Genomic DNA, 27,976 nt, shown 5'->3' on the forward strand with positions numbered 1-27,976 from the left:
TATAAAAAGATCATAAGTTTTTCTTCAGATTTTATGTTGAAATCATTGTTGAACTAAACTTAAGATTTAGTAATAAGTAGATTCTCTCCAAAATTGATACTAAATAACTTGTGCTCTCAAGTGTAATAATTATTACGTTAATTTTCTATATTGAATAAATGTTTTTAAAGTTCGACAAATAATTCTATAAATAAATTAACTATTTATAAAAAAAACTATTTATATTTTAAGATTAAAGAATTAATTAAAAATGTTAGAAGAAAATGTTTTAACTCCAAACTGTGTACTGTGCAAAAGATCAATTAATAACTCATGTGAATGTAACTTATGGGAAAACGATGCTTTCAAAATTTGCAAGGCTTGTGCAGGTATTAAATTTATTTTGTTTGATTATTTATTATATTTGCTTAATTACACAAGCTAATCTATTATTTATGTACAGATTCTTCATGCGGTATTTCTTATCCTGATAATGTTTTATTAGTTGAAAGAGGTATGTATTTGCACAATTAGGACAATGATTGTAAGTTGGGAGATATTATCGTTTTATATTGCATATTTTTATTAAAATATTATTGTATTTATTACCGGTTTTAAATATATTTAACTAGAGTTTAGGCAAAAATTGTTTTCTATGTTTATATATATATATATGTTATTTATATATATATATATATATATTATATATATATAAATATATAAATATATATATATATATATATATATATATATATATATATATATATATATACATATATAATATATATATATATATATATATATATATATATATATATATATATATATATTATTATATATATATAAAACTGATGTTGTATACTTCAGTCAGCACTATGGTGTCACACTGATTTAGGGATAGGTGAGGGCTTCAGTGCATACATCGACTGTATATACATACGATTATATATACATCTATCTATGCAGATGTGTATATATATATATATATATATATATATATATATATATATATATATATATATATATATATATATATACATGATTAATTTTTATTATTTCTTTTAGTATTTAAAAAATTTACAGCCCAATCAATACTAGAAATTTCATCTTCATCGTTACTCTTGTCTATTTTTTCTGGTTAAGTATGTGTTTTTTGTAAAAAAAATTATAGTTTTCTTTTAATTAATTTGGAGATTCGGTGTTTATGTATTTGGCATACTTAAAACCATTTATATATTTATATATTTACATATCATCTATACATGTATGTGCGTTTTATAGATTGTTTTTTGGTTACATTTTTTTAGAAAATTTTCAAACTTTTTTATTCTTTACTAGCTGTATAGTTACAGACACAACATTTATAATTCTGGTGGGAAGGCAAAAAGTAAACATCATTTAAAGGGTTATATTTTAAAATAAGAATAAAATAAATAGATGGTAAATAAATAGTTTTAAAATTTATCAAAGTTATTTATTTATTTGCAATTATGTTTTATAGGAAACCTTATTGACCAAGACTTAATGTACCTTTTATCAGAGGATATAAAAGACAATCTTATATACGCTATTTCTAAATCATTTAATAGTCTTAAGGTAAGGAATGAAATTTTATCAATAAATATATATATATATATATATTTATATATATATATATATATATATATATATATATATATATATATATATATATATATATATATATATATATATATATATATTCAATTGATGTATTATTATTATTGATGTATTTATGAATGAAATTATTTATATAAATAAAATTAAAGTTACCCTGTTACGTTACCCTGTTATCTGGTAATGTCTAGATGCTTTACCCTGTTACCGGGTAACGTCTAATATAGTTCTAATAGTTAAAATATATTTTTGTGAAAAATCAGCATAGTGTAACTCTTTTGAAAAATAATTTTCTGTTTAGACTAGTGATTATACATTTAAAGTGTTGCTTCCTGAAGCAATACTATATCTCTTTGCAAAACTAGAAGGAATTTCAAGAATTAAAGTATGCTTTTAATGAATTAAAATCTATCCATACTACATATACTATGTGTGTATATATACATATGCGTATAATATACGCATATGTATATGTATATTAGGGATATGACTTTTTTGCAACCTACTAGGCCTGTATCGTAATTCAATGAACTTTTATGTAAAAAGAACGAATAGATGTTTCATTTTGACATATTTTGAAAAAAGGTCACCCCAAAACCAAAAAATCGAATTTTCAATAGGTACACTTTTGTACAGTAAATGAATATTAAAGGCTGAAGATGTTGTAAGAGTCATACTCCTGTTGTTATTTTATTTATTTATGCAACATGTACTGTGATATAACAAAAAACATTATGTGATATATAATTATACAAGTATTACAAAATTAACAGTATCAAAGCGTCTAGTACAACAATATACATAACTGTCTGTGTCTATAGGCCTACTGTGTTTAGTACATGGGTCACATGATGCTCACGTCTCATAAAGAGTCTAGCGCTTATTACTTAGAATGAATCGAAGTTGCAGTTTGTCTTTCTTTCTGCAGGAAGCATACAGGTCTTGCATCACCTTGATTGCACGTTCAGCTATCTGATTACTTCGTGGTATGTCGATGACGGATGGCTCTTTCTTCCAGTGATTTTTGAATGACTGCAATGCCTTTTTGTAAGGCTTCAATACATCAGATAAATTCTTGAAGTCATTGTCATTGTACTTTTGACTACTAAACCAATGTTCTGCCCACTCATATGAAATGAACCTGCAAACCTTCTCCAAATTCTTTCTCGCTTCAGGCATAATAATGAACGCCAGAATGGCGAGAATGGCTCTTGAGTTCCATCTGGCATTGCTCATATTAGGAATGTTCTGAAAGTGAATCAGAGGGAAGTTTCTTTGTTCTTCATAGAACCTAAACACTCTTGTTAAATGGTACAAAAACTTCATATCGTCTCTCCACCCTGATTTATCAAGAATTTCTACAGTTCCATTCACAAACTTATCCTTCCGTTCATCATACTTATTCAACAGTTCAGACACAAATGGGTATTCAATGTTTGGAGATTTGGTATCACCCCCAAGTTCTTCGTCCATCACCAGACGGAGAATCCTGTCTAGTACGTGATGCTGACAACCGATAAATTGTGGTATTGTGACACCCTTTAATTTAAACATACGTTGCAACTTCACAACAACTCCATTTCTCTTCCCAGTATTGACGTTTGTTGTATCAGTAATGATCATCTTAATTGAATTCCACAAATTGTATTCATCAATAAGTTTGGCAATTTTTTCAGCAACAGTTTCAGCTTTGCCATCTTTTAAACGCAGTGCATCAAGTTTCACGTCAGTTCTTTCATTCTGAAGTACAACTACCTGATATTCCTTATCATCTATTCGTTTGCCGTCAAAGTGTAAGGACCACTGTTCCATTTTAAGTTGTTGTATCATTTCTTTTTTTAATTTACCTGCCTCTTTGAATATGGACTTGTAAATTGCTGATTGACTTGGAGTTGGAATATCAATACCTTGTTGTGATAATACATTGCATATTTTAGCAGCTTTCTTTGTGGAAACTCCACTTGATGTAACCATACTTACAGCAAATTTACTTTTGTAGTGCTTTCTAGTTTTTTTCTGAGTGTCCTCATCATCGTCTTTATCACCGTCGTCGTCTTCATCATCTTCACTCTTACTTTTGCAGTTTTCAGATTCAGTACCACTGTCTGTGGTAGACAGGACTTGTGATGTGGAAGGTATTGCTGTTCCAGACTGGACTTTCCTTCTCTTGGAAGGGTGAATGGTTTCTTTACTTGCCACTTGTCCTGTTGAGTACCCCACCTGTCCTTTACTTTCTTTTTGTAGGTGGTATAGACGTTTATCTTCCGAGGATAACCACTGGCCATTCACTTTCGTGATGTCAAATAATGCATTGAGAACATCATATTTTCCATGCTTGACACATTCATCATAGACCTTCAGCACCTTCATAAGCTTTGCTCTTATCACTTGATCAGACACACGTGGAAAATTCAGTTTATTGTCCCACAATTTTGTAATTTCCTTAGAAATTTGGTCTATTCGTTCTTTTCTTCCTTTAACATATGCTCCGAGAAACTGGTATCTTCCTACGATCTGCAATTGAAGTGGTATTCTGGATTTTTCATCGAGTGAATGTTCTTCTACAGCCACGCTTCCTCTTCTTCTGTGTGACTCTTGAAATCTCACCAAATTTTTAGTCCAAGTCTTCTTGTTCTTTGTTACTGTGGTATGACTTTTCTTGTGAGACATCATATAATATTGTTACGACTTTACGGATAGCTGAGCGTAAATATCCGTTTAATAAAGTCGTTTAATTAATAAAATACTTTAACTGTATAGTAATCCAATTATAGTTCGATAATCCAGTCAATGTTGATAACAGTTCGATAATCCAGTCCGTATCCTAACGATAATGCTACAACTACTTATACTTCGTACACTTACAGCGTCTTTAGTTCGCTACAGTAGTTCCTTATTAGCTCAGTTACACGCAGAGTACTTCATAGAACTATTCACATTATCAACACTGAGCTCTGACAGCAGCTCGCTTATATAATTATTTAGAGCTTCCAGAATGTTCTACTAAGTTCTATAATCTTCTACAGTCTGTTACAGTCGTCTATATCACCGTGGTAACACAATGACGTCATCACATAACAATTCTAAGTATTTGCCGGCACACGGCCGTTTCGTTGCCATGGTAACGTGTGGCGTTATATTTATAAATTCATAACAAAATAATAAAATAAATAGAATTAAGCTGAGAATTAAGCTTAAGATTAAAACATCGGTCAAAAATGAATGTATAAAAATGGTAAATCAAATTTTTATTTTGGGGGTGACCTTTTTTTGTTGCAGAAAGCTAATTTATTATACATTTATCAAATCGATTATATTTTAGGCTGAAGTATTGTTAAGTACTTACTCTTTACAAAGGTAAATTTGTAATATTTTTATTATAACATCATTATTTATAAAGCAAAAGTATTTCTTGACCTGCACAGATAAGAAAGTAATTTGTTTGTTGTTCTTTGTAGAGTTTGAATATTGAAAATTAGTATATTACCTTTTTATGGGTTTTTATGGGCTGCTTATATTTAATAAATTAATTTTAATTAGTGGAATTTGCAGCATTTTGCAACTATTTACAAAAAATGGTTTAGTGTGAAAGACTTGTTACATGTTAATAATAAAAAAAACTGTTTGTTTTTTGTTACTTTTAGAATCTATAATATATTTTTTAATTAATTTTTTATAATTTTTTTTTCTTTTTTCATTTCAGAACAACTGAGCTGTTGAATAAATTTTCAGATGATGATATAGATTTTTTGGGTAATTTATTACTGTTTATTAATTTATAAAAGTATTTTATAAGCTTTCTTCTAATTTACATATTTTTAATTTAATTTTTAAATAAATTTTTTTGTATGACATTATTTTTACTTTAGTAACAAGTACTCTATTTAAAAAAGGAGAGGTATACCATTCATATTAATATCAATTGTGTGATTAAGTTTGAAATGATGATGATGATGATGATGATGACATTTTTGTAATTCCAAAAAGTAACTATTTTGATTGCAGGTAATAGAAGGCGGAAATACAGAAATTGAAGGTCTCGAAAGGATAAACAAGCAAGAAAGTGAAACATTGCAAATTGAACAGGTTAAATAGAAAGTGCTTACCCTCTACATAATGGCATTGTAGAGAAATATTTTGTTGACTAAATTATTAATTAATTTTTTTTTTTTAAAGCTACTTACGGTTAAAGATAAAAAAATGAGCAAGAATCAGGTACCAACTTAAGTTATTGAAGATGAAGTGCCATTGGAAGTAAACAAGGTATATGTCTATTTCCAGTGGCGTACCGAGCATTAGTTTGGGTGCTACAGTTTATACAATTTTTTCCTCTTCTCAACCTTCTTGATATGGAAGCCTCCATACCAGGCTCCGTGGAGGAGGGAGGGTTAGACATTACAAATGTTGTAATTTAAGATAAGTGCAGTTTTTAGTTTGGGTGCATTAGTTTGGGCGCCCATACCGGTAAAACGGTATGATATTACAGCTGGGTACGGCACTGATTTCAGTTATAAGTTTATGCTAACAAATAAACATTAAAACACGTTTTTACCAGCAGTTTTATGTTACATATTGTTGTATATTTTATTGATTTTAGAATTGTGAAATAAAAGTTAAACGACGTAAAGTTTTTTGTCCTAAGTGTGGCGAGTGAGTTTTTTATACATTATTTTAATTATTTTCATTTTGTTTACTAAATGTTTGAAAAATGGTCTTTAAACTTTTTATTTAAAAATTTTTATTTTCTTTTCACTTTCAATTTTAGCCTAAACTTTTCTTAATTTTCTTTCAGGTCAGTTGCTCACTTAAAAGGACATCTAAAATCAAAAAAACATGAATGGGATGAAAATAAGGCATCAAATGCCCGATTAAACTTTGGGCTAAACTTGAAACGAAAAGTCATATCACCTTCAAAAAGGCGTTCAAAATTACAATATATAAAGTGAAATATAGTAGAAAAATATAAAATTATTCTTATTATGAATCAATTTTCTATATAAAATATCAGCATCAGTTATTAGTATTACAAGTGGAAATGTTTTTTAATTGTTTATGGTAATCCATCATGGTGTTTTCAAAGGCTTTAAAAGGTTTTATGTTGTACTTCTACTAAAAAAACAGTTGTATTGGTAAACTGACTATTTTAGCATTGTAAAGTAAACCTGATATCATAAATTACTAAGCACAGTACTTAAATATAGTATTTTTAAAAAATTTGCTTTTGCACTTTTATTTGACTTTTATTTGAAAGCATATTGGAAGTTATAAATACAATTTATTTTCGCAAAAAGTTTTTGAAAGAATTGGAGATTTATTAATATGTATTATTTAAAGAGAATTTTTTTTTTTTCTCCTTCTTTTACATGGTTTGTCTTTAAGATGAATAAAGTTTGATACTTACTGTAGCTTATTAGCTCATTCAAATTTATTTTATAAAATTATCTTAATTGATATTCTTTTTAGTTTGAATAATTTATATAAAAGTTTTGCAAGGCTTATGCAAGTATAAAATGTACTGTCTATATTTATTTATTATAGTTTATTTGTTACTAATTCTTTATGTATAAGTTTTAATAACAGTATATAAAAGATGGAATATTAATTGCGATAAATATTCCATCCAATTGTGAAAGATTATAAGCTGTTAAAAATTATTTTAAAATAACTTTACTTACAGAGAGATATCGGGTCATTCCATGCCAAGTGGAGCAAATTTTAATGGGGTTCATTATGGGACCATCTCAGATTTTATTGAAACTTTCTGATTTTGTACATATATATGAGAAAAGCATGTTTTGAAAATTTTAGATCAATATCTAATATGGTTCTTGAGAAAAGACTATTTAAAAAGTGAGCCATTTTGCATGAATTTTCACTCTACAAGCAAAAGTTTTTTTTCATCGTTTTTAACAGCTAATAACTTTTGAACAAGTTGGTTTTATACTTCAACTAAATAATGATAGCAAGTATGCTATGGGATTTAAATTTTTTGTGATTTTAAAGAGATTAATCTTAAAAACTACTTCAAAAATTAATACAAATCAAATTACCTGTTGATCTACACGTGGTGAATAAGTATTTAAAAAAAATCAGTTGAATAAAGAGCTGCATTCAAAAGTTATTAGTCATCATCACAAATAGATCAAGATTTTTTTAAATTGATCCGCGATACAAAAATCTTTAGTATCTTTAAGATGTAAAGTTAATTAACTTAATATATTTTTATACTAATTAGTATTATATGATAACTTATTTATACTATAAGTAATTTATGATGCTATAAGTATAAATAATAGTTTATGATGCTAAAATATTTGATATTATTAGTAAAAGTTTTACTAAAAAACTCAATGAATTATATTTAAAACTTAAATACAGATTTGAAATACTTTTCTTTTAGTGACTTAATATTTTTTAGTGGCATTTTGAGTATGTTAAAATGCTTTTAAAAGTAAATTAAATTATAAATAGTTTCTTATTTAAAAAGTTACCAAATAAATCTAAATTTATGCAAGAAAATTTTTTGGCACCATGTGTGCTATGCAAAAAACCAATCGATACTCAAGATATATTAGATAAAATAGATAGATTATGGGAAAATGATATGTACAAAATTTGCAAGACTTGCAGGTATGAAATTTAATTTTTTTTGTTATTTTATATATTTTCTGAGTTATTTTTTTTTTTATGTATTTTTTTTTATTACATTTCACTTATTGCTCTGATTATTATGAATAGATTCATTTTGTGGTGTTTCTTACTCTGAAAAAGGTGTTATAGTTGAAAGAGGTACATATTTATACATATATTTATATATATATATATATATCCCAATATGCACCTGATTATATACATTCACAAACACATAACCACACAAAATCACACATATAAATACATATGTATATATATTTTACAATGAATAGAAGGATAAAAAATTAGAACAATTTCATTAAAGTATATATTTTAATGAAATACTTAGAAATACTTTATTTAAACAAGTATTTTTCTATTGATATGATATTTCTTACCAATTCGTTTTCTATCAATATGTTGGAATTTTCATCTAAAGATATATTCTTTTTATATTATATAGTTGGGCCACTTTAGTTTAGAAAAGGAGGACAGTTAAAAGGAATATATATATAAATATATATATATATATATATATATATATATATATATATATATATATATATATATATATATATATATATATATATATATATATATATATATATATATATATTATGAATTAGTATATATATAGGTATTTAATTTAATTTAGCTTTCAAAAATTTTACAACTCAGTCAATACAAGAAATTTCAACTTCGCCATTGCTAACTTCTATTTATTCTGGACAAGTATATGTATTTTATATACATGATTTTGCAAATTTATAGCTTATATATTTATTGTGTGAGAGTAAGATTAAAAAATTTTTTTTTACAGCTTTATAGTTACAGGCATAATATGTATAAAGCTGGAGGAAAGTTAAAAAGTAAGCTTGGATTAAATTGGTGAAAAAAATCATTATAAATATAATTTTTTTAATTTTGAATTAGTATTAATTTGTATTATTTATTTGGATTTCTATTTTAAAGAAAACCTCATGGATCAAGATCTTATGTCTCTATTGCCGAATGATAAAAAAGATGACTTATTTCGTGCTATAGGTTTATCCTTTAAAAATCTTAAGGTAATTCAGAATCGATAATAGATATAATTATTTATAGTAATACTCCAAATAAAATTGCTGTTTTAGGTTGTAAAAAAAATCGTTAAAGTAGAAAAAGTGCGTCTATTAGCGCTAGAGTATAAATATATATACAGGGTGGCCAAAGGTCATGGAAATCATGGAAATGTCATGGAATTTTATTTGGTCATGGAAAAAGTTTTTTTAGACATGATTTCAGAACTTTCTACCAATTAGTTTTTGGCTTGCATGTTTTATAATGACCAAGTTGCACATGCTTAGTGCATGGCGAGTACTGAATATTTTACTCTAGTGATTTATCATAAAAGTTTATGAAGAGTCATGGAAAAGTCATGGAATTTCATTTTCAAATTTGAGTGGCCACCCTGTATATATATATATATATATATAAATATATATATATATATATATATATATATATATTTTAATTTAATATTTTGTAGTTTAATGATTATGCATTCAAAGTATTAATTCCTGAAGCTATATTATATCTTTTTGCGAAGTTGGAAGGAATATCAAGAATCAAGGTTTTTAGAGTTTTAAATTAAAATTATATTTATGTGTGTTTAATTGTTTGTATGTTTATATATAGGCACACATGCACACACATACATACACTCACACACATATATAAAATTTGTTATACTTTTACTATATCTTTTACTTTAGGCTGAAGTATTAATTAGTTCATACTCTCTAGAAAGGTATAAATTTAATCACTATAAGAATGTTTATATATTATCATTTTTTTAAACTGAAATTATTGTATTATTTTTAATGTTAATGTTCGTGTAAGGAGTAAAATTTATAAATTCATGACATGTATTTTATTTCATAACTTCAATGAATTTATATATTGTATTTATAAACTAATGTTTATTATAACATACTTTGAAAGACGTTTATAAGAGTAAAAACTCTAGCCTTATAAATGTTTATTGCCTAGAAACTATAATGAACATGGCTTTTTTTGAAAAACATTTTTTGTTTTATTTCAGGACTAATGAACAGTTAAATGAATATTCAGATGAGGATGATTTTGAAGGTAATAAATTTATGATTAAATTAATTAATAATTTATGACTAATTGTGATAATAATTGGTATGGCATCTTTATAAAAGCTAAGGTATTCTTGTTTTTTTTGGGTAATTATTATTTATTTAGAAACAAATATTGCAGTTAAAGTTGTAGAGGTATATTTTTAATCTTAATAATGTTGTTTATCATTTATGAGTTATAACTTGAAAACCTCCACCACCACTACCACCACCATCATCATCAGCATCATCATCATCATCATCATCATCACCATCATCATCACTTTCATCATCATCATCATCATCATTGTTAAAACAAAATTGTTTTTGGCCTTGTTTTGGCTGGAAAAATATTATTGACCATAGAGTTAGTATTTTATAATATTTTTTCCATAGGAATAATTTTCTAATATAAAAATATATCTACCATAATTTCAGGTAACAGAAAATAAACAACTTAAAGAGATAAAAAATGCAAACAGGAATGATGAAACAATGCAAACAGGACAGGTTTATGTTAAAGATAAACATATTTTAAACTTCAATTGAACTAATTAATTTAAACTATAATTAAAATTTAAACTCTATCTGTTCCTCCAATGTTTGACAACACTTTTTGAAAGAATTTTAAATGCTTTTCAATGTGTTAATTACTGGATTAACTACTTTATTAACAGCTAATACAAGAAAACATCGAAAGTACAATCAGCCATACTCAAGTAGTCGATTGTATTCGCCAAAAAAAGGAAATAATCACGGTATTTGTCTATTTTAGTAACAGCTTAACAATAATTAAAAAAATTAAAATTTTAGTATACAATTAATTAAGCATACAATTAGCTAAATCATAATATTGTATTGTGAGCAAACTTTTATTGCATTTTTACTTTTATTGTAAACTTTATGTTTTATCGTTTACTTTTATTGTAAACTGATATTGTATTGTGAACAAACTTTTATTTGATTATTTAACAAAGTGGTATTTTATTATTTATTCAAAAAATTATTATTTAACAAAGTATTAAATAATTTATTATTTTAGCATAATGAAAAAGCAGGGAACATGGTCCGTCGTAAAGTTAAGTGTCCTAAATGTGGAGAGTGAGTCAAAAATTTGTCTAATTAATTATTACTTTTATTTTTAATTTTTTGAGTTTTTATTGTTGCATTTCAGGTCAGTTGCTAATTTAAAAAGACATTTGACTTCAAGAAAACATAATTGGGACAAACTTAAAGCATCAAATGCACGGTTAAACTTCGGACTTAACTTAAAACGAAAAATTATTTCACCCTCAAAAAGGCATTCTAAAGTGCAAAAATATAAAAAAAAAATATGTCCGATGAATTTTTGTACAAAAGAAGTTCAAAGACTTGGAAACCATTTAAGACAATTCCATAAACTTTCAAATGATGATGTGAAAATTATGGTAGCAAAAGCTGTTAATGTTTATGAAAAATCAAGCAGCGAATCTGAGTTTGAAGATCACCCAGAAGCATTGGATTCAAAGATTCCAAGTCTTGAACCTTATTTTGATAGAGAGGTGTTTAAACAAGGTGAACATTTTTTAAGTTCATCAACAGAAAGTGATGAAGATTGGTTGGCTTCACAATACATTGCCACTAGGTTTAATGGAAGAGGTTAGTAAAGCAAAAAAGTACATTTCTAAATTTTAACAGGACTGTATTTTTAATCCAAAAACATTTTGTAATTTAAATATTTTTTTTGAACTTGCAACTATAAGTTTAGTTTTGTGGTTTTGGCAATTAAGTAGCTAAGTTTTTATTGTTATAAATCAAAACAATATTTAATTTGAAAAACAGAAAAAAAAGCAATAGAAAAGTTGATGAAACAGAAAAGGTTATGTTCTATTATCTTTAATTATTTGGAAATAAAAAATTAAATGGTAAGGGAACCATATTGTTATCAAACCGAAAATGGATACATTTGCATATTGTTCTGTTATTATTTTGTAAAATTATTATTGTTTATGTTTGTTTCAAGATGGCATATTTGATTATATATATTTTTAAATACCTTTGTTATAGATAATTCAAAATGCAGTGAAAATACTAGTAGTGATACTTGTTATTCTATGTCTGACGATTCAATTGAATCTGCTGATTTTGAAGATTTACCTGACAAATTTTACATGACATCTTGTTCAGAAGATCAGCTTATGAATGATTTTGTTGAGTGGCTTATTAGTATTGATGGGGGTCGCAAACCAAAAAGAAGTGCCTTAAAACACAAAGGTATCATACTGGGCATTGTCAGGCATGCAGGCGAATATGATATTAATTATAATAATCTTAGTTGCCATTCATTTTTAAATTCATGGATGGTTAAGCTTAATAAAGAAAATAAAAAACCTGGGACAATAAAAACATATCTTAGCTCAATAAAACATTTTTTAGATTTTTGTATCATTAAGGAACGAACAGATATCATTACAATTGAAAGACATACAAAAATTAAAACACAGATATCAAAATGGTCAAAGACCTTATGGAAGTCTATTCAAGAACGCCAGCATGAAAAAGATAGAAATGATTTTGAAAATTTTCCAACTCCTAAAGAAATTGCTATTTTAGATAAGTCAGACCTTGTTTGTGAAGCTAACAAAATTATTAGTACAAGCAATATTAATAAAGTTACAAAAACTACATTTTGTTTAGCCAGGGATTACCTAATTACTTATATTATATGTGACAACGCCTCTCGTCCTGGTGCAATAAGCAACATGACCTTGAATGAATTTAAAAAGCCTTGGAAAAGAAAGAAGGTTTTATTGTTAGTGTAGTTAAACATAAAACTAGCTATAAAGAGCCAGCTAATATAGTGCTAAGTCATTCTTTATATTCAAAAGTTAACAAGTACATTAATTTTATGCGCAATATGCTTTTTGGAGTATCGAAAACTGACGATTCTCATGTATTTTTATGTTGGAATGGTAGTTCCATTTCTTCATCGATGCTATCTGCCCAATTTACATCTTTTTTGCATAAGGGTACTGGTAAATCTAGTATTACTCCAACAATTTTTAGAAAATTCACCACAACATTGGTTCATGACAAGCATCCAGAGTTAAAACAAAATACTGCACATTTGCTATGCCATGATTTAAGAACAGCTGAACGATCATATGATAAAATTGATAGGAGAAATAACGCTGCAGAAACAAGTAAGAAGCTTCGTAAAATTGTTAGAGAAACAGAATTATCAGAAGATCAAGGAACTTCATTGAGCTCAATTTTTGAGTCAGAAATTTCTATGGGCAGAGTAACATTATCCGATGTTAGAAACAAATTTAATCAGTACTCACTTGGTGATGTATCAGACTCAAAGAAGGTAAAAAAAGTTTTAGATAATGTTCGTTATCTTGTTAAAAAAAAACAAGTCTCTGAAGATGATTCAGATTTTCTTTGCTCAGATTATGAATTTAATAATAAAAAAGATGATAGCCTTCAATCTTATGAAGAGAGCAACATCATTGCAGGTTCTTCTACTTCATCATTAAATTTCATAAAACGTAATCGGAAAGAGTTTAGTCAAGCTGATTTAATATTAGTACATACATATTTAAAAGAATTTATTCTTTCAAAAAAGCCATTAATTAAAAATGATGTAAAAGCACATTTGGAGTCAGTGCCTGAGTGCAAACAGTTGTTAGAAAAATTTGGTGTGAAATCTTTATTAGTTAAAATTCGCACCGAAAAAGGAAAACTATAATATATTCATAATATATTCAATTCCTAATTTTCTTTTGTCGTTTTTAGGGTTAAAGTAACATATATAAAGCTAGCAATTTTTAGTTGTAAGTGATTCTTAAGTAAAGTTAGCTTTTAGTTAGTTTTTAGTTAGTTTTTAGTTCAAGTGATACTTATGTTAAGCCATTCTTATGTATTGCCATCTAAAATAACTAGAATTATACAAAATGTTATTGACAAAGTGTTTTTAAATACAATAATTTTTAATACAACAACTTCTAATATTAAAAATAGTAAAAATACAAAGTTTTCTTTGGTATTGGTATAAATTTTTTTTCGGTGTTTGTATAAATAAATTGTTTGGATTTAATAAATTTTTTTTTTAATTTTTTGGTTTAATTTATTTGGTTGGATATATGTGTCAAGTAAGGCATTGAATTTTTAATAAATGGATGAGAGCCAAGCAATTAGTGGAAAAAGGCAGAAGTTGTATTATTTTCTATTTATTGTATTAAGATGATATTTTCTCTTAGAAAAAATAATAAGGAATAGACAAAGTAAAAAAATTTCTGCTGGAAGTTGTAAAAAAAAAGAATGTTGTGTTATGCTTTTTTAAAAAGGTATCTAAATATATATTTATTAGAAATTTTTAAAATTGTTCTTAAATGGTTTCATCTTTTTTATTACTTTAGATAAAAATATACTGATTGACATTCCTTCATTTTTATTTACAATGTTGTGCATTTTTAAAATTTAATTGTGTTAAATTTTTATATAACTGATTATAATTATCCAAAAATTAAATGATTTTATATATTTTTTTTAAAGTTCAAACATAATTGTATTCTTTTTTTTTAGTTGTCATTACTTTATTAGTTTGCTTACTGTTGAAACAAGGTTTTAATTTAGTAAATTTATATGTTATGAAATTTACTATGTTAATCATAAGCCAACAGTTATTAAGAAATTGGAATTCTAAACTATTGAGGTAAAAATAATTTTATTTAGTGGTAACATAAAAATCCTTTTTTAATAGTTAATTGTGCTATAGCTATTTTGTGCTAAATATATTGTTTTTATTATTAAAAATAATATCTTTAGTTATGATTAATAAATAACACAGTGCCTTTGAAACACAGTCTGTCTCCTCTCTCTTTTACTAAAGTTTATTAATAAAGGGGAGCACTATTGGAACACTCTGTTACTACTAATCTCTTAAGTATTTTTTTTGTGTCATAATTGATAATGACCATGTTTAAGAAATGTTTTATGAGTCACTTACTAATTCATGATTTATGAATCCCAGTTGTTCTTACAGATTTTTCAAAAAAAAAAATTTTGAAATAATCATTAACTAATAATTGCCGAAAGATTGGTCACATTTGATTATAATGATCAAATTTTATTCTACTCAATATAGTTACTAGTGTTAGTGCTACCAGGCTGTCATATTAGCTGATTATTTTCTTTTTTTTTTATTATTCCTTATTTTCTAAAACACAATAACAAAAATATGTAAAATAATGCTTTTGTAGTTTAAGATGATCTATTTTATTTTTTTTTTTTTTCAGTTACTGGCAAGTTGTTCTTGGCTTTTCTTCTCTGGTGCTTGCTGTTATTAAAAAGAACCTAAACCAAAAAGATTATATTATATATAGATATGGCTGCGATTGTCGCTTTTTTTACGGAGGAGAGGGCAACGCTAAACTAATTAAATTAAAACTTTTACAGCGTTCTTTTGTGGAAAAACCGGGACAATGGCAGCCCTATATATAGATGATTTTGTATTTTATTATATTTTTCAGATAATAATACATCAAGTTAAAGTGTTGTTAGTGATTTGTTTATTAATAACTCGTACTACGGGTTGCTTACTGCTAGTATTTAATAATAACCTAGTGTTCTTTAATAGTATAAAATATCTCATCACTATTATACTGATCAAGGAAATTGTTAACAAATTAAAAACCCTAAATTTTAATATAACTATAAAAATTATTTCTGACTGTAGCATGAAGGACTGCACAGACCCTCTAGCTTAAAATAATGACTTTTTGTGTGATTATGCCAAGGTTAAAAAGAGTTGCGCTATTCAGATTTGCACTGCTTATAAATGATTTTTAATTACATAATGAAAGCTTTCCATCCCCATCAAAAGTCAAATCAAATATACACCCCCTATTTCCATTAAACAATTGTTATGAAGCAACAAAATAAAAAAATTTTAAAACTCGTAATAGGAAAAAGTATAAGATTTGTAATAAGCAATTATAGGAGGCTCAAGTTGTTTTCAAGAAAAATAAGTGTGGCGAAACAAAATCTGTTTGTTTTTGGAAGAGCACAATCTGATATAGTCTTGTATCTGTGGACTGTTATAAAATGTAACACTACTAATGTAAAGTCCATATGTTGCTAATAACTAAATAAAGTTGTGGCGGTGTTCTGCATTCTACCGAATGTTGAATATAATAGAGTTTGAGCCATTTTGCAAGACGAATTCACAAAATCTGTCAAAATTGGCATTTCCAGCATTATTTAATACAAGTAAAGTGAAAATTCAATAAATCAGAATTTTGAAACATTACCTTTAGCATTTTTTACGTATAGTACCAAATTTTTTAAGTAAAAAAAAATATGTGCATTTCTAACGTGTTCAATTTTTCCAACATGATCACACTACAGAGGAGCAAGAACAATTTTTTTTGCTCATCTTTTTACCTATAGTAAAACTAAATACAATTTTGTTAATAAAACAACCCATATGAGAAATGCACACGCACAAAATGCTTCTTTTAAAGTTCAAAACCAAATATTCTTTAGCATTTTAAAATATAAGAATAGTGTGCCCTCATGCTACCTAAAATCAATATTAAAAAATTATTGTTAACATGTTAGCCAGTATCAATATTTAAAAAGTTTGATATTTTGTTGATGGAAATAATGCCAAGATAAATATTTCGCGAAAGGGAACTCTTACTACCTTCTTATTACAAAGTTTAATAAAATTGACAATTCTGCTTTGAATATTTTAAAAACGCAAAAATAAGTTCACCATAACTTTATATAAGTTCCCGTGAAATTTTTAGAATTAAAAAAAAACGCTTTTTCAGTAGTAGTAAAAAAAATAATTGGCCAATAAAAGTGGAAATTTGTTATAAGTGTGGGGAATTTGTTCCTTTTTAAGAAAAAAAAATTTTTTTTTTGTATATAAAATGAAAATTCAGAAATAATCCGAAAAGCCCTTAGGTTACGCAGCCCTACTACTATTGTCAGTTTTTGGCATAATTCTATGCTAAAATCACACAAAAAATTGATTTCTTTTATTTATTATATAAAAATATAAGAATAAATGATAAATAAAAAAATAAATGTTACACTTTTCAATATTTGTCTTTACCATTTATGCGCTAGATCTTTAGGTAACATGAGGGCTCGCGACCGGGATTATAGTAGTAGTAATAGTAGTAGTAGTAGTAGTGCCTATTCTCTTTACAGCCATAGCAACCAAGGTTATGGCAAGAAAGAGTTGCAGCACTTTTTTTATTAGAAAATGTGAATGAAAGTTTAAAATCTTTGGTAGACAACATGGTTGTGTTGCAGAGTGGATAGCTTGCAGAGTTTCTGAAGCAAAGCGCCGTGGTTGGAATCCCACCACTGAAACCTTGAAGCTGAACCAATGGAGCCAGTGAAGCTGAATTTTCCCTTTACATTGATAAAAACGATTCATGTAAACATGCTATAAATCGTTATGAAATTCTGAAATTGTTTGAAATTCTGAACCTGTTTTAGATAAAACCATAACATACATTAGTTAAATAAGAACTCAAAAGGTTAAAAAAAGACTTCTATTTCTATCCAGTTATACAATTATAAAATAAATATAATCTGTATATTAGTAAAAAAAATTGAAATAAAAACTAAGATTAAATTTAATGAAATCGAGTTTGATCTGACTTGTGGATTGGTAAAAAGAATAAAAAAGAATTTGAAATTAAAAAATTAATATTTTATCCAACTGAAAAATTGTCTGATCTTTTTATTTTAACTGGTCATACTATAACAAAACCAGTTTTTTGTTCTGCTTTATCTTAATTGGTTGCACTTGTATAAAATATTTTAGTTGTACAATATTCTCTATTAAAAATCAAATAATTTATCTAATAATTTGTAGAGAACATTTTTATTTAAAATATGCTTTTGTTTTTTTGTTTACATATTAAAAATGCTATCCAACTTTTTGTTTACATATTAAAAATGCTATCCAAGAAAATTTTATAATTTATTTAGAGAAAGTTTTTTATAAAAGAATTATTTAAATTAATATCTGCCTCTTAAATATCCCTGCCTTTCCAATAAAGGAACTCAAACTAAGTGATCTTTTTGCATAATATTTTTGAAAAAAACTTTTCTTTCACTTAATTTGAAAAAGAGTTTTCCATTGCCTCAAATACTACTTAATTTTTACAAATGCTCAACAAGAAGTAAAAAGCGTGCAGACTTCTGGTACTAGTAATCCTTTTGATACTAAATCCCAACTGAGTTGACTGCAAAACTATATAATCTTCTAAACCGATAATATAAGAATGCATTAGTAGCAGAACTTAAAGAAGAAATAGTTTAAAATAAACAGCTATACCACATTACTAATAAAAATATGGTTAAAAGCATAATAAAAAGTTATATTTATATTTTGAATATATATATTTCAAAGAAATAGAATAAAATTATTTCAAAACTTGGTAAAAACTTAATAATAATGAGATTTGTTCATTCTTATTCTAAACACTGACCAGAACACTCGCATAGCTCTGTTTGCATTTGCCAGGGCCTACAACACGGGCTTCGAAGTGGAGGAGCACAACCATCAATTTCAAAAAAAAGTTCTCTATATCTAGAAATTTCTAAAAAATTAAAAAAAAGCTTTTTCAGAAAAAAGTGTATTATTTCTTCATTTCCATTGTTCCAGAGACTCCATGCAAGTTTTTTCCTTCGCTCTGCAAATGAGGATATGGTATCACAGCCAGTGAATGCAAACCACAATGAAACAGCCTCTGCTTTATCACATATCTTTTGTGCATAATATAGAATTGGATGCTTAACTCCAAGTTCTATCCAGTAAATTGTTAAAAAACGAAACTTGATATTGCAACAACATCTGTGTTAACTGTTTAAAAACAGAAAACTTGGTGCCCACTGTCAACTGCATTTTTAACATGTAGCAAAATTCTAGTTCAGCTTCCTCGAAGTTACAAGGTAAGAAATTGGACAAAACAGTTTCATCTAACTTTGTTACTAACAGTAAATCAAATGTCAGTACTTATACAAAGTTTATTACAATCATTTTAGACAACTCATTTTGTTTATATCCAATAGTAAGAACCACGATCAGTTTTTCCAAATGCAAGTTAAATCAGAAACTCATACTCTCACACCATTCCCACTACTCTCCCTGGTCTGTATTTTTAAACTAAATTGAAAATAATGGTCAAACACTATGTCAATCCTTTTTACTTCTTTATGTTTTTATGATGTGATATTCATTATTTTTTTTCAAAACTCAATATTGGAGTACTCCATGAAAGCTTTTGACTTTACTGGATGAAATATTTAAACAATTGCTCCTTAATCTAACAGCTATGCAGAGATACCTTCAGGAGAAATTAAAGAAGGTGCCAAGGTAATCCGATTTAATAGTTTTTCGGAGTTTACCGAATTCAGATATTGCTGGTGGATAAGCATGAGTTTTATGTCCAAATAATCATCTAAAACTTGGGGATTGTTTTATAAACTAAATTCTTTCCAGTTGTTAAACTATTCGAATATACCATCTGGATGACTCAACACCTGTTTGCATAATTTTTTTGACAAATGCCCTATTTTTTGCGTCAAGTACTACCTTTGTTGATAAATGTATGAGAATATCATCTCTACTAAAAATGAATTTTCCAAAACCTAACTTCAATAAAAACTGGTACATGTTATTATAATTCTTTTCAAAGACAGGTGTATCTTCATAATGATTCTTTTCATTATCTTTTTTATCTTCTCTAAATCCCTTTAGAAGCTCATCAAGTAGTCAGTGACGGATCCAGGGGGGATAAGGGGATGCATCCCCCCACCCCCACCAGAAAATACATACCCTGAAATAATCAAAATATTGAAACTATTGAAATAATCTGCGCTCTTGATCTTAAATTCTTCCATGAGAAATGCCTAATGTTTCATTCATTTTTTTTTTCACTTTGATTTAACCATACAAATTTGATTTAAATCATACACTTTGATTTAAATATACAAAAAAGATACCATTGCCCCGCACAATTTTACTTTCTGGTACTTTATTTTTTTTCGCACTCAAAAACTTTAGAAAACATTTAAACTTTAAGGTAAGTTTAAACAATATTATATATATATATGTATATATATACATATATATACATATATATATATATATATATATATATATATATATATATATATATATATATATATATATATATATATATATATATATATATATATATATATATATATATAATTATGTAACAGAATTTTTATATATATAATTATTAACAGAATTTTTAAACTTTAAGAAAGCTAATGATCTTAGTGGTAAAGGGTTAGGTGAACTAATTATTCAAACTCTGAAAGGACAGTCTTGACCTTACTTACTTAGTAGGTCAAGGTTATGATGGCGCATCAGCTATGTCTGGCTGTTATAACGGTATCAACATCCCCCCCCCCCACCAAAATGGTATCAGCATCCCCCCATCCCTTTTGGTATCAACATCCCCCCCCCCACCAAAAAATCGTGGATCCGTCACTGCAAGTAGTGGCTCACACACCATAGACCTTATCAATGCACTTGGGCTATCTAAAACGTCAATTGAGCCGCCATCTTTTTTTATGATTTTAATGTTTTCTTTATGGACCTGATCTAACTTGCAGCATTGTAACTTCCCCATCTGAATCGTTTTTTAAAACTTTAATCCTATGAAAAAAAAAATTACAAAAAAGTTGTATTTAAAACAAATATATTGTTATATAATAAAACATATTTCTTTGAACTTCTCGAGGTTACTAAATAATATATCCCGTGTCTTTTTGCTGTTCTTTTGATTTAAAAGAATTAAAAATGTCGCTATTAATTGATGATTGCTCTTGATATAAGAAACATTTATCACACTCCAATTCTTGGTCTTAACCTGTTGCAGCATTTACAAGTTTGAAACTCTTCTGAGAAATTTTGTTATTAACTGAAAATAACTAGTTTTATTATAAAGCTAGCTACTTTCAGTTCTTTTGTTCAAGCTTTTACAAACATTATAAAAATTATAATGTTGCTAAAAGCTTGGAAATAGTTTAAAATTAACAAAATAAAAAATATATAAAAAGGAAAAATATTGGTCAATTATAATGACTCCGGAAAACCTAAAAAATAACACATTTTTTAAACATTCATGAAAGTTACTTTTCATGAAAGATACATTTACAAACTTATTAACAAAAAACAAGCAAATCGTTATTTTTTTGTTTACATAAACTATTTGCACTTACCTAAATAAATTATTTAATGTTTTTTTGTAAAACGTTTACAGTATGACCACGTGCATTGTTTACGCTTTTATTTAAAGCCAATTTTACACTGTAACATGAAGCCCTTTGAGTCCATTTGTATAAAAGTTAAAGACTCTGTAACTCAAAACCAAAGACATTTATGAATAGGGTCCTTTTTTATCAATTTGTATAGTTGTTGACAGCAATTAAGCCAAGTTTCATGCTGGTATCACAATGTAAACTATTTTTACCCTTATTCCCTTCACTATCGGCACTAACAGTTAATAATGCTGTGAGCGCTGTAACACATTTTAATTGTAGTTTTATTTTAATATTGTTTCCAATCATTGGAACTAAAAATGTGATGGCACAACACAAAAACTTGAACTAAAGATATCTTAAAACAAATTTTTTTTGTTTTTAATTTTTAAACTGATAAAACTATTAAAGAACGATAGCTTATAAATGAGGCTTAGAATGTTTGTAAGTTTGATATATGATAACAATCTATGAATAGAACTAATTAAAAAGAGCAATGTTGTAATTAAAGATTTTTGAGTGAGATTTATGCATTCATGTTACGCTTCAAAGTCATTTCATTGGCCTTCATAAGTTGATGTGTATTAGCTTCTATCAATTTAATCAAAAGGACTTTTACTTTAACAACAGAGAAAGCCACAGAAAGAGAAAACAACATCAAAATGAACACCAAAGCATTGAAGACAGCTAGGCAAATTTTAAACAAAATGACTAAATAGTTCTTACAAATTTAAACCAAAGAACTAAATGAAAAATAAAACTGTTTAGGATTTTAGAAATATACAATGGATGTGTTACATATAAAACCATAAAATTTATTTTCAGAATTATATCTTTTAGGCACTTTTTGTATAAGGCATCAAAAACCTTATAAAATTGTTACATCATTTTAATATTAAATTTTTGATTAGAAGTGTTTGTTTGTGATTTGTCTTATCATTATTATATTCTTCACCAAAAAGAAGTGTAGTTACAAATATTACATAAGTTAAAGCTAATTTTGTAACACAAAGTGTCTAAAAAAAAATAGTAGTAAAAAAAAAAAAAAGTTAAGGAAAGAGATAGATAATGATTGTAAGTTTGTCTACCAAAAATTGTTAATACTCAAGATAGCATAGTGCTAACTCTGACTCGATTAATCCAAAAGTATTTTAATTAGATATATGGAAACTAAATGTTGAAAAGTAGAGTTCCAGATAAATCCATTCCATGAGCTTAAACTTAACTGAAACTTTTAAAATTAAAATATTGCAATTTTTATGGTTAAAAAGTTGTTTTGATTTAGGCCCTAACATTATATCAATAAAGATATAATTACCTTTTATTAATTCCTGAATTTCATAAACTAGCAGTTTGAACACAAAAAATAGAATTGCCAAAAAACTTACATACAGAGTCATTATTCTTGATAAAGTCTCCTGAAGTTTTTTCTTTTTATCAGCAATTACTTTTTCATTAACTGCATCAGACATAAGTTCAATTTCTAAAAAAATATTGATAAATTTTGAAAAAAAATTATTAAAATAAGATGTTGAATGCAAGACAAAAAAAAACAACATATAAAAGGCTACCTAACAAATCTAATCTGAGCATTTCATCAATGATTTGAGTAGGATCTTTGAGTTTTAGTACAGTTTCTCTAACCAATTTTCGTTGCTTTTTATTTTTCTTGAGTTCACGTTTTCGTGCTTCTTTACGAGCTTGATCAGTTGGATTCATAAACTTTCCACTTTTAGTGGTGTTGGTTGATCGACGCCCCATTTTAAGAATATTATGAGATAGCTATACTTACTATAAAGATTTACTATAATATAGTATACACCCAAACATACATACATATATATATATATATATATATATATATATATATATATATATATATATATATATATATATATATATATCATATATATATATATATATATATATATATATATATATATACATATATATATATATATATATATACATATATGTATATATATATATATATATATATATATTACATATATATATATATATATATATATATATATATATACATATTACATATATATATATATATATATATATATATATATATATATATATATATATATATATATATATATATATATATATATCATTGTATCATAATATGTGCATATAATATGCACATACAATTGTAGAACTAGTAGAAGAGAAAGTTTATGTAAAAGAAAATAAATAAAGAGGTAAAATTTAGGAAATAAATAGGCTAATTAATACAAATAGTAATTTTGAAGATAAAGTAGCCATAAAAACATATTTGAACAATAATAGTATAAATACTGAGCCATGAGGAATTTTAACACAGATTCGTTAACATAATTGGATAAAAACAAACTTCATTTAATACGTAAACAATGGTTTATATGTCAGTAAAATGAGCAATCAAATGTATTAAATTATTTCAGAAAAATTCACTTCATTAAAACGCTTTTTAAAAAAAATTTATTAATGGCTGTTAGCAAAATGATATCAAAAATGAAGACAAAATATTTTTTTAACAATTATAAACAAAAGGCTAAATTTGACAACCACAGCGAGTTTAGGTGCAATAGCAGAAAAAAGGAGCTTTATGACAAGAGTAAACCGTGTTATGTCATAGGGACACCACTAGCTCCAAAAGAACTTTTTATAATCTTTAAAATTTTCAAAATGCCCCGCATTTCCTGCCAAAAATAAACATTTCCTTTGCGCAAGATGGCTATAAGCGGCGGCGATGCTTTCCGTTAGCCGAACAGCACTTGAACTCTCGATTGAGTATTTTTGGGTATTAATTTGTTATATAGACAACAACCATGGTACGGAATGGAAAAGCGCGAGAGATTAGTTTTTTAAAAGGTACGATGAAGTTTTCCGCTCCTCTGATATGGTATTTATTTTTACTATTTCGGAAGAAATTTTTTGAAAAGTGAGAAGGAAGGAACAAGCTCAAGTTAATATACATAAATACATAATACATAAGTACATAAATAACAAATTTTGGAATTTTGGAATTGATTTGATATACATTTAATGCTTTCAAATTTTTTTAAAAGTGGCTCAGCATGCGAGAGTCTATCCTTATTAATATTGAAAAAAAAAAGGTCTTTTTTTCATCCATTAAACAAAAAATATCTTCAATCAAGTGAATTACCTGCTCTTTTTATAGATGACATGCAAATTAAAAGAGTAATGGCTACAAATTTTTTAGGGGTTTTTATTGATGAAAATCTGGCGTGGTAAGGTCATATCGAAAGCTTATCTTCTAAAATTTCCTAAAGTATAGGAAAACTGTTCAAAATTAGAAACATGCTAAACAAACACATTCTAATTCGGCTATACCACTCTTTTATTCATTGCCGTCTAAACTATGCTAATGCGGCTTTGGGTAGTGTTAGCAAAACTAAATTAGAAACATTTTATCGCCAATATGTTGCTTTTTTTTAAAAAAAACTAATTTAATAAAGTAATAACGCTGATTTAACCATTAACTTTTTACAATTACCTAATAATAACATAAACAGTAGGTAAAAATTTTTTAAAATGCACCAAAAGTAGGTTTTTGTTGTTTTTAAATTGTTTTCCGGATAACATACTTTAACTTTGAACTGAGAAACCAAAACAAAATATCGAGTTAATAAAAAAAATCATATTTCTAGGATAATCAAATAAAGTAGTTGCAGATCATACAAAAATCTAATTGATCATACATACTGTAAATCCAGTATATTTTATTATTGTTTATTAAGTTTTTAATTTTTTTTTCTTTAAGGGTTGTTGACGACACCTATTACGAGACTTTGGTTGATTGTTGAGGTAATTAAAAAAGATTAACAATTTATATTATAAAAAAACTTTCAGGGAAATTCTTCAGAAAAATAAAAATAACTTATATTATAAGTCTAATAAACAGCTAATATTATAATACTAAACTATATTATTCTAAGAGGTAGTGGTGTTGTGGTAGATAGTAAGTGACTGGGGCCCCGGCCCCGACTGAAAATGAGACATTTTTCAAACTCGGCCCCGACCCCGGTCCCGGCTAAATTATAAAGGTAGGCCTTCAAGAATAACTTTAATATCGCATTAAGAAAGATATAATTTAATAATCTCAAAAACTTTATATAAAAAAACTAATAACAGAGTGAAGACTAATCATAGGATAATTGGAGAGGTCAAAGTGTTTTCTAAAGTTTTGAAAAATTGGAACCACTTATTTAAAAAGTTTTGCAAAAGTTAAAGAAAGTTCTGGAGAACACTTTTTTAAGACTATGATGGAAATCTTTTCTGGAGCATAAACTGTAGAAGTGTTTAATTGAGAATTAACTTTACTATTGAAAGTCATAGTGATTTTGATATTTAACAATGGGTTAATCTGTTTAACTGGCAGGAAGATTTTGGCCATAAGCTTCGAGATTCAAATTAGAGTAAGATTTATTTTCAAAAAAAACTCTGCCTTATTCTGATGAGAAGTTAAAAGATAAGACCTATGATATAGTGGCTATTATGGTAGACTTACTTAAGTTAATAATACTGCTGAAGACTTACCGAAAGTCTCAAGAACCTAACATCTGAGATATGATACAAGATTTAGTAAATTGAGAATTCAGGTTCTAACTGTTAAATCACATTAACTAGCTTTTATTCCAGAAGGAGTAAAAACTTCCAAGATAGGGTGGGGCATAAATGAGATATGAGCGGCTTTAAAACATATTTATTTTATTAAATTATAAATGTTTAAAACCAAAAAAATGTTTTCCATAATTAGTAAGATATTTTTCTTCATAAAAAAAGAAACTTCATAAAAAAAGAAACTTTTCCACATAATTTAATTAAAAATTTAATCAGATTTAGAAAGGCCACCATATATATGAATTATGCATGACTCCTAATAAAAACAACAAAGTTCTTCAAAAGTATGTTTTATTATTGTTATTAATTAACGGTTTTGTCGCAGAGCGCTGCCAAGGACAATATAATCAAGTACTTTATTCCTTTTTTCCTTATCATTTTCGTTCATCTGGCCAGAGACGGCACGGAACCTCTTAGTTCCTAGCCAGAACTCTTACCACTGTGCCACGTCTACTCATGTCAGTATGGGTCTTAAACAATGAACTAAATATAAATTTTAAAACACTTGTTTTAATTAGGATTTATATATATATATATATATATATATATATATATATATATATATATATATATACAGTCAGTTGGTGATCTATTTAGTTTAATAAACAATTCCATTTTGCTGGAATTTGCATCTACTTTGAACTTGTCTGGTAAATCAAACTTTATACGCTAAGAATATGTAAAAAAAAGAAAAAAAGCTAACTTTAAAGTTAATATTAAATTTTATGGCTATTTAAAGTTTTTGATGTTGATTAATTTTTTTAATCTTTAAGAATATGCTTACTAGATTTGTAAACGAGTATTCATCCAACAAACCTCAAAACAAATATTTTAGTTTTCTGCAGATGGAAATGTAGGTATTTAAATCTTTAATTAAGGTTTTTACAAGATAAGTTAAAAGTATAAAAAGTTATGCCAATATTAAAAAATCAATATTTTTAGCACATAGTAAATAAAAAGACTTGGAATAAAAAATAATTTGGTTTTCGAAAGCAACACTTAAGTCATGTTGCGCAAATTAGGGCATCTACAAAAAGATCTGTTTTGGGAGTTACCAAAATTGCTAAACCTCCTTTGGTTTCCTTTCTTTGGTTTCCTTTTACGTGATAATGCCAAAAAATGACTCATTTATTCAACTTGTTTTTTAAATATAATTCATTTTATTTTTTTACTATGATTACTATTAATTTTTAGTACCAGACTTGTGATCACAACTCGTATTTACCAACATCAAAAAAATAAAGTAGAGGGTAATAATTTTAACAGAAAAGTGGGAGAGGCATTTAAAATACAATGTCAAAAACAGGCACCTTCAGACGTCGGTCTGAATCTGGATGACAGAGGATGACATTAATTTTTTTGTTTGTTTTATATATATTATACTTGATAAAGAGGGTACCTATACCCCCTTGAAATATTGTATTAAAGTCAATTTAAAAATAAAAAGTTACATCCATAAAAGAAATTCTTATTTAATTGTATTGCTGAAACTCTTTAAAGCTGTCCCTCTTTTACATAACTAAAAATGTAGAGTGTCATGACTGGTTTGTTATGCATAACCAAACCGCAAGTGATGTGACTTGCAATTTTTATGATAGACGGCTCTGGCATACATCCTTGTTGTCTATCGTTAAAAATGAATACAAATTAGTTTCAGTAATGGAATT

General features: G+C 26.7%; 4 protein-coding genes across 4 annotated transcripts in view; 3 read left to right on the top strand and 1 right to left on the bottom strand.

Moving 5' to 3' along the window:
- Positions 1–23,477, bottom strand: part of LOC100214421 (WW domain-binding protein 11) — a 58,710-nt gene extending 35,233 nt beyond the window's left edge. Inside the window, exons 1-2 of the mRNA XM_065803263.1 lie at positions 23,243–23,477; positions 23,060–23,154 (exon numbers count right to left, since the gene is read on the bottom strand). Of these exons, the coding sequence (XP_065659335.1) occupies positions 23,060–23,154; positions 23,243–23,432 (285 nt within the window). The 5' untranslated portion in view covers positions 23,433–23,477. The remainder of the gene's footprint in view (positions 1–23,059; positions 23,155–23,242) is intronic.
- Positions 1,456–6,917, top strand: LOC136084237 (uncharacterized). The gene is made up of 8 exons (XM_065804331.1): positions 1,456–1,575; positions 1,916–1,999; positions 4,937–4,971; positions 5,318–5,367; positions 5,484–5,512; positions 5,620–5,700; positions 5,791–5,877; positions 6,407–6,917. The coding sequence occupies exons 1-7, from the start codon at positions 1,504–1,506 to the stop codon at positions 5,839–5,841; spliced, it is 402 nt and encodes a 133-aa protein (XP_065660403.1). The 5' UTR covers positions 1,456–1,503; the 3' UTR covers positions 5,842–5,877; positions 6,407–6,917.
- LOC136083687 (uncharacterized) lies at positions 8,877–10,609 on the top strand. Its single transcript, XM_065803265.1, has 6 exons — positions 8,877–9,113; positions 9,217–9,311; positions 9,773–9,856; positions 9,999–10,033; positions 10,328–10,374; positions 10,495–10,609. The coding sequence occupies exons 1-6, from the start codon at positions 8,981–8,983 to the stop codon at positions 10,533–10,535; spliced, it is 435 nt and encodes a 144-aa protein (XP_065659337.1). The 5' UTR covers positions 8,877–8,980; the 3' UTR covers positions 10,536–10,609.
- On the top strand, positions 11,510–14,114 carry LOC136083686 (uncharacterized). Its single transcript, XM_065803264.1, has 2 exons — positions 11,510–12,005; positions 12,414–14,114. Exons 1-2 carry the CDS (start codon positions 11,708–11,710, stop codon positions 13,166–13,168), a joined length of 1,053 nt encoding a protein of 350 aa, XP_065659336.1. The 5' UTR covers positions 11,510–11,707; the 3' UTR covers positions 13,169–14,114.
- Positions 23,478–27,976: the final 4,499 nt, after the last annotated feature.

This window comes from Hydra vulgaris, chromosome 08, assembly GCF_038396675.1.
Source record: "Hydra vulgaris chromosome 08, alternate assembly HydraT2T_AEP".
In the NCBI taxonomy this organism is placed as follows: domain Eukaryota; kingdom Metazoa; phylum Cnidaria; class Hydrozoa; order Anthoathecata; family Hydridae; genus Hydra; species Hydra vulgaris.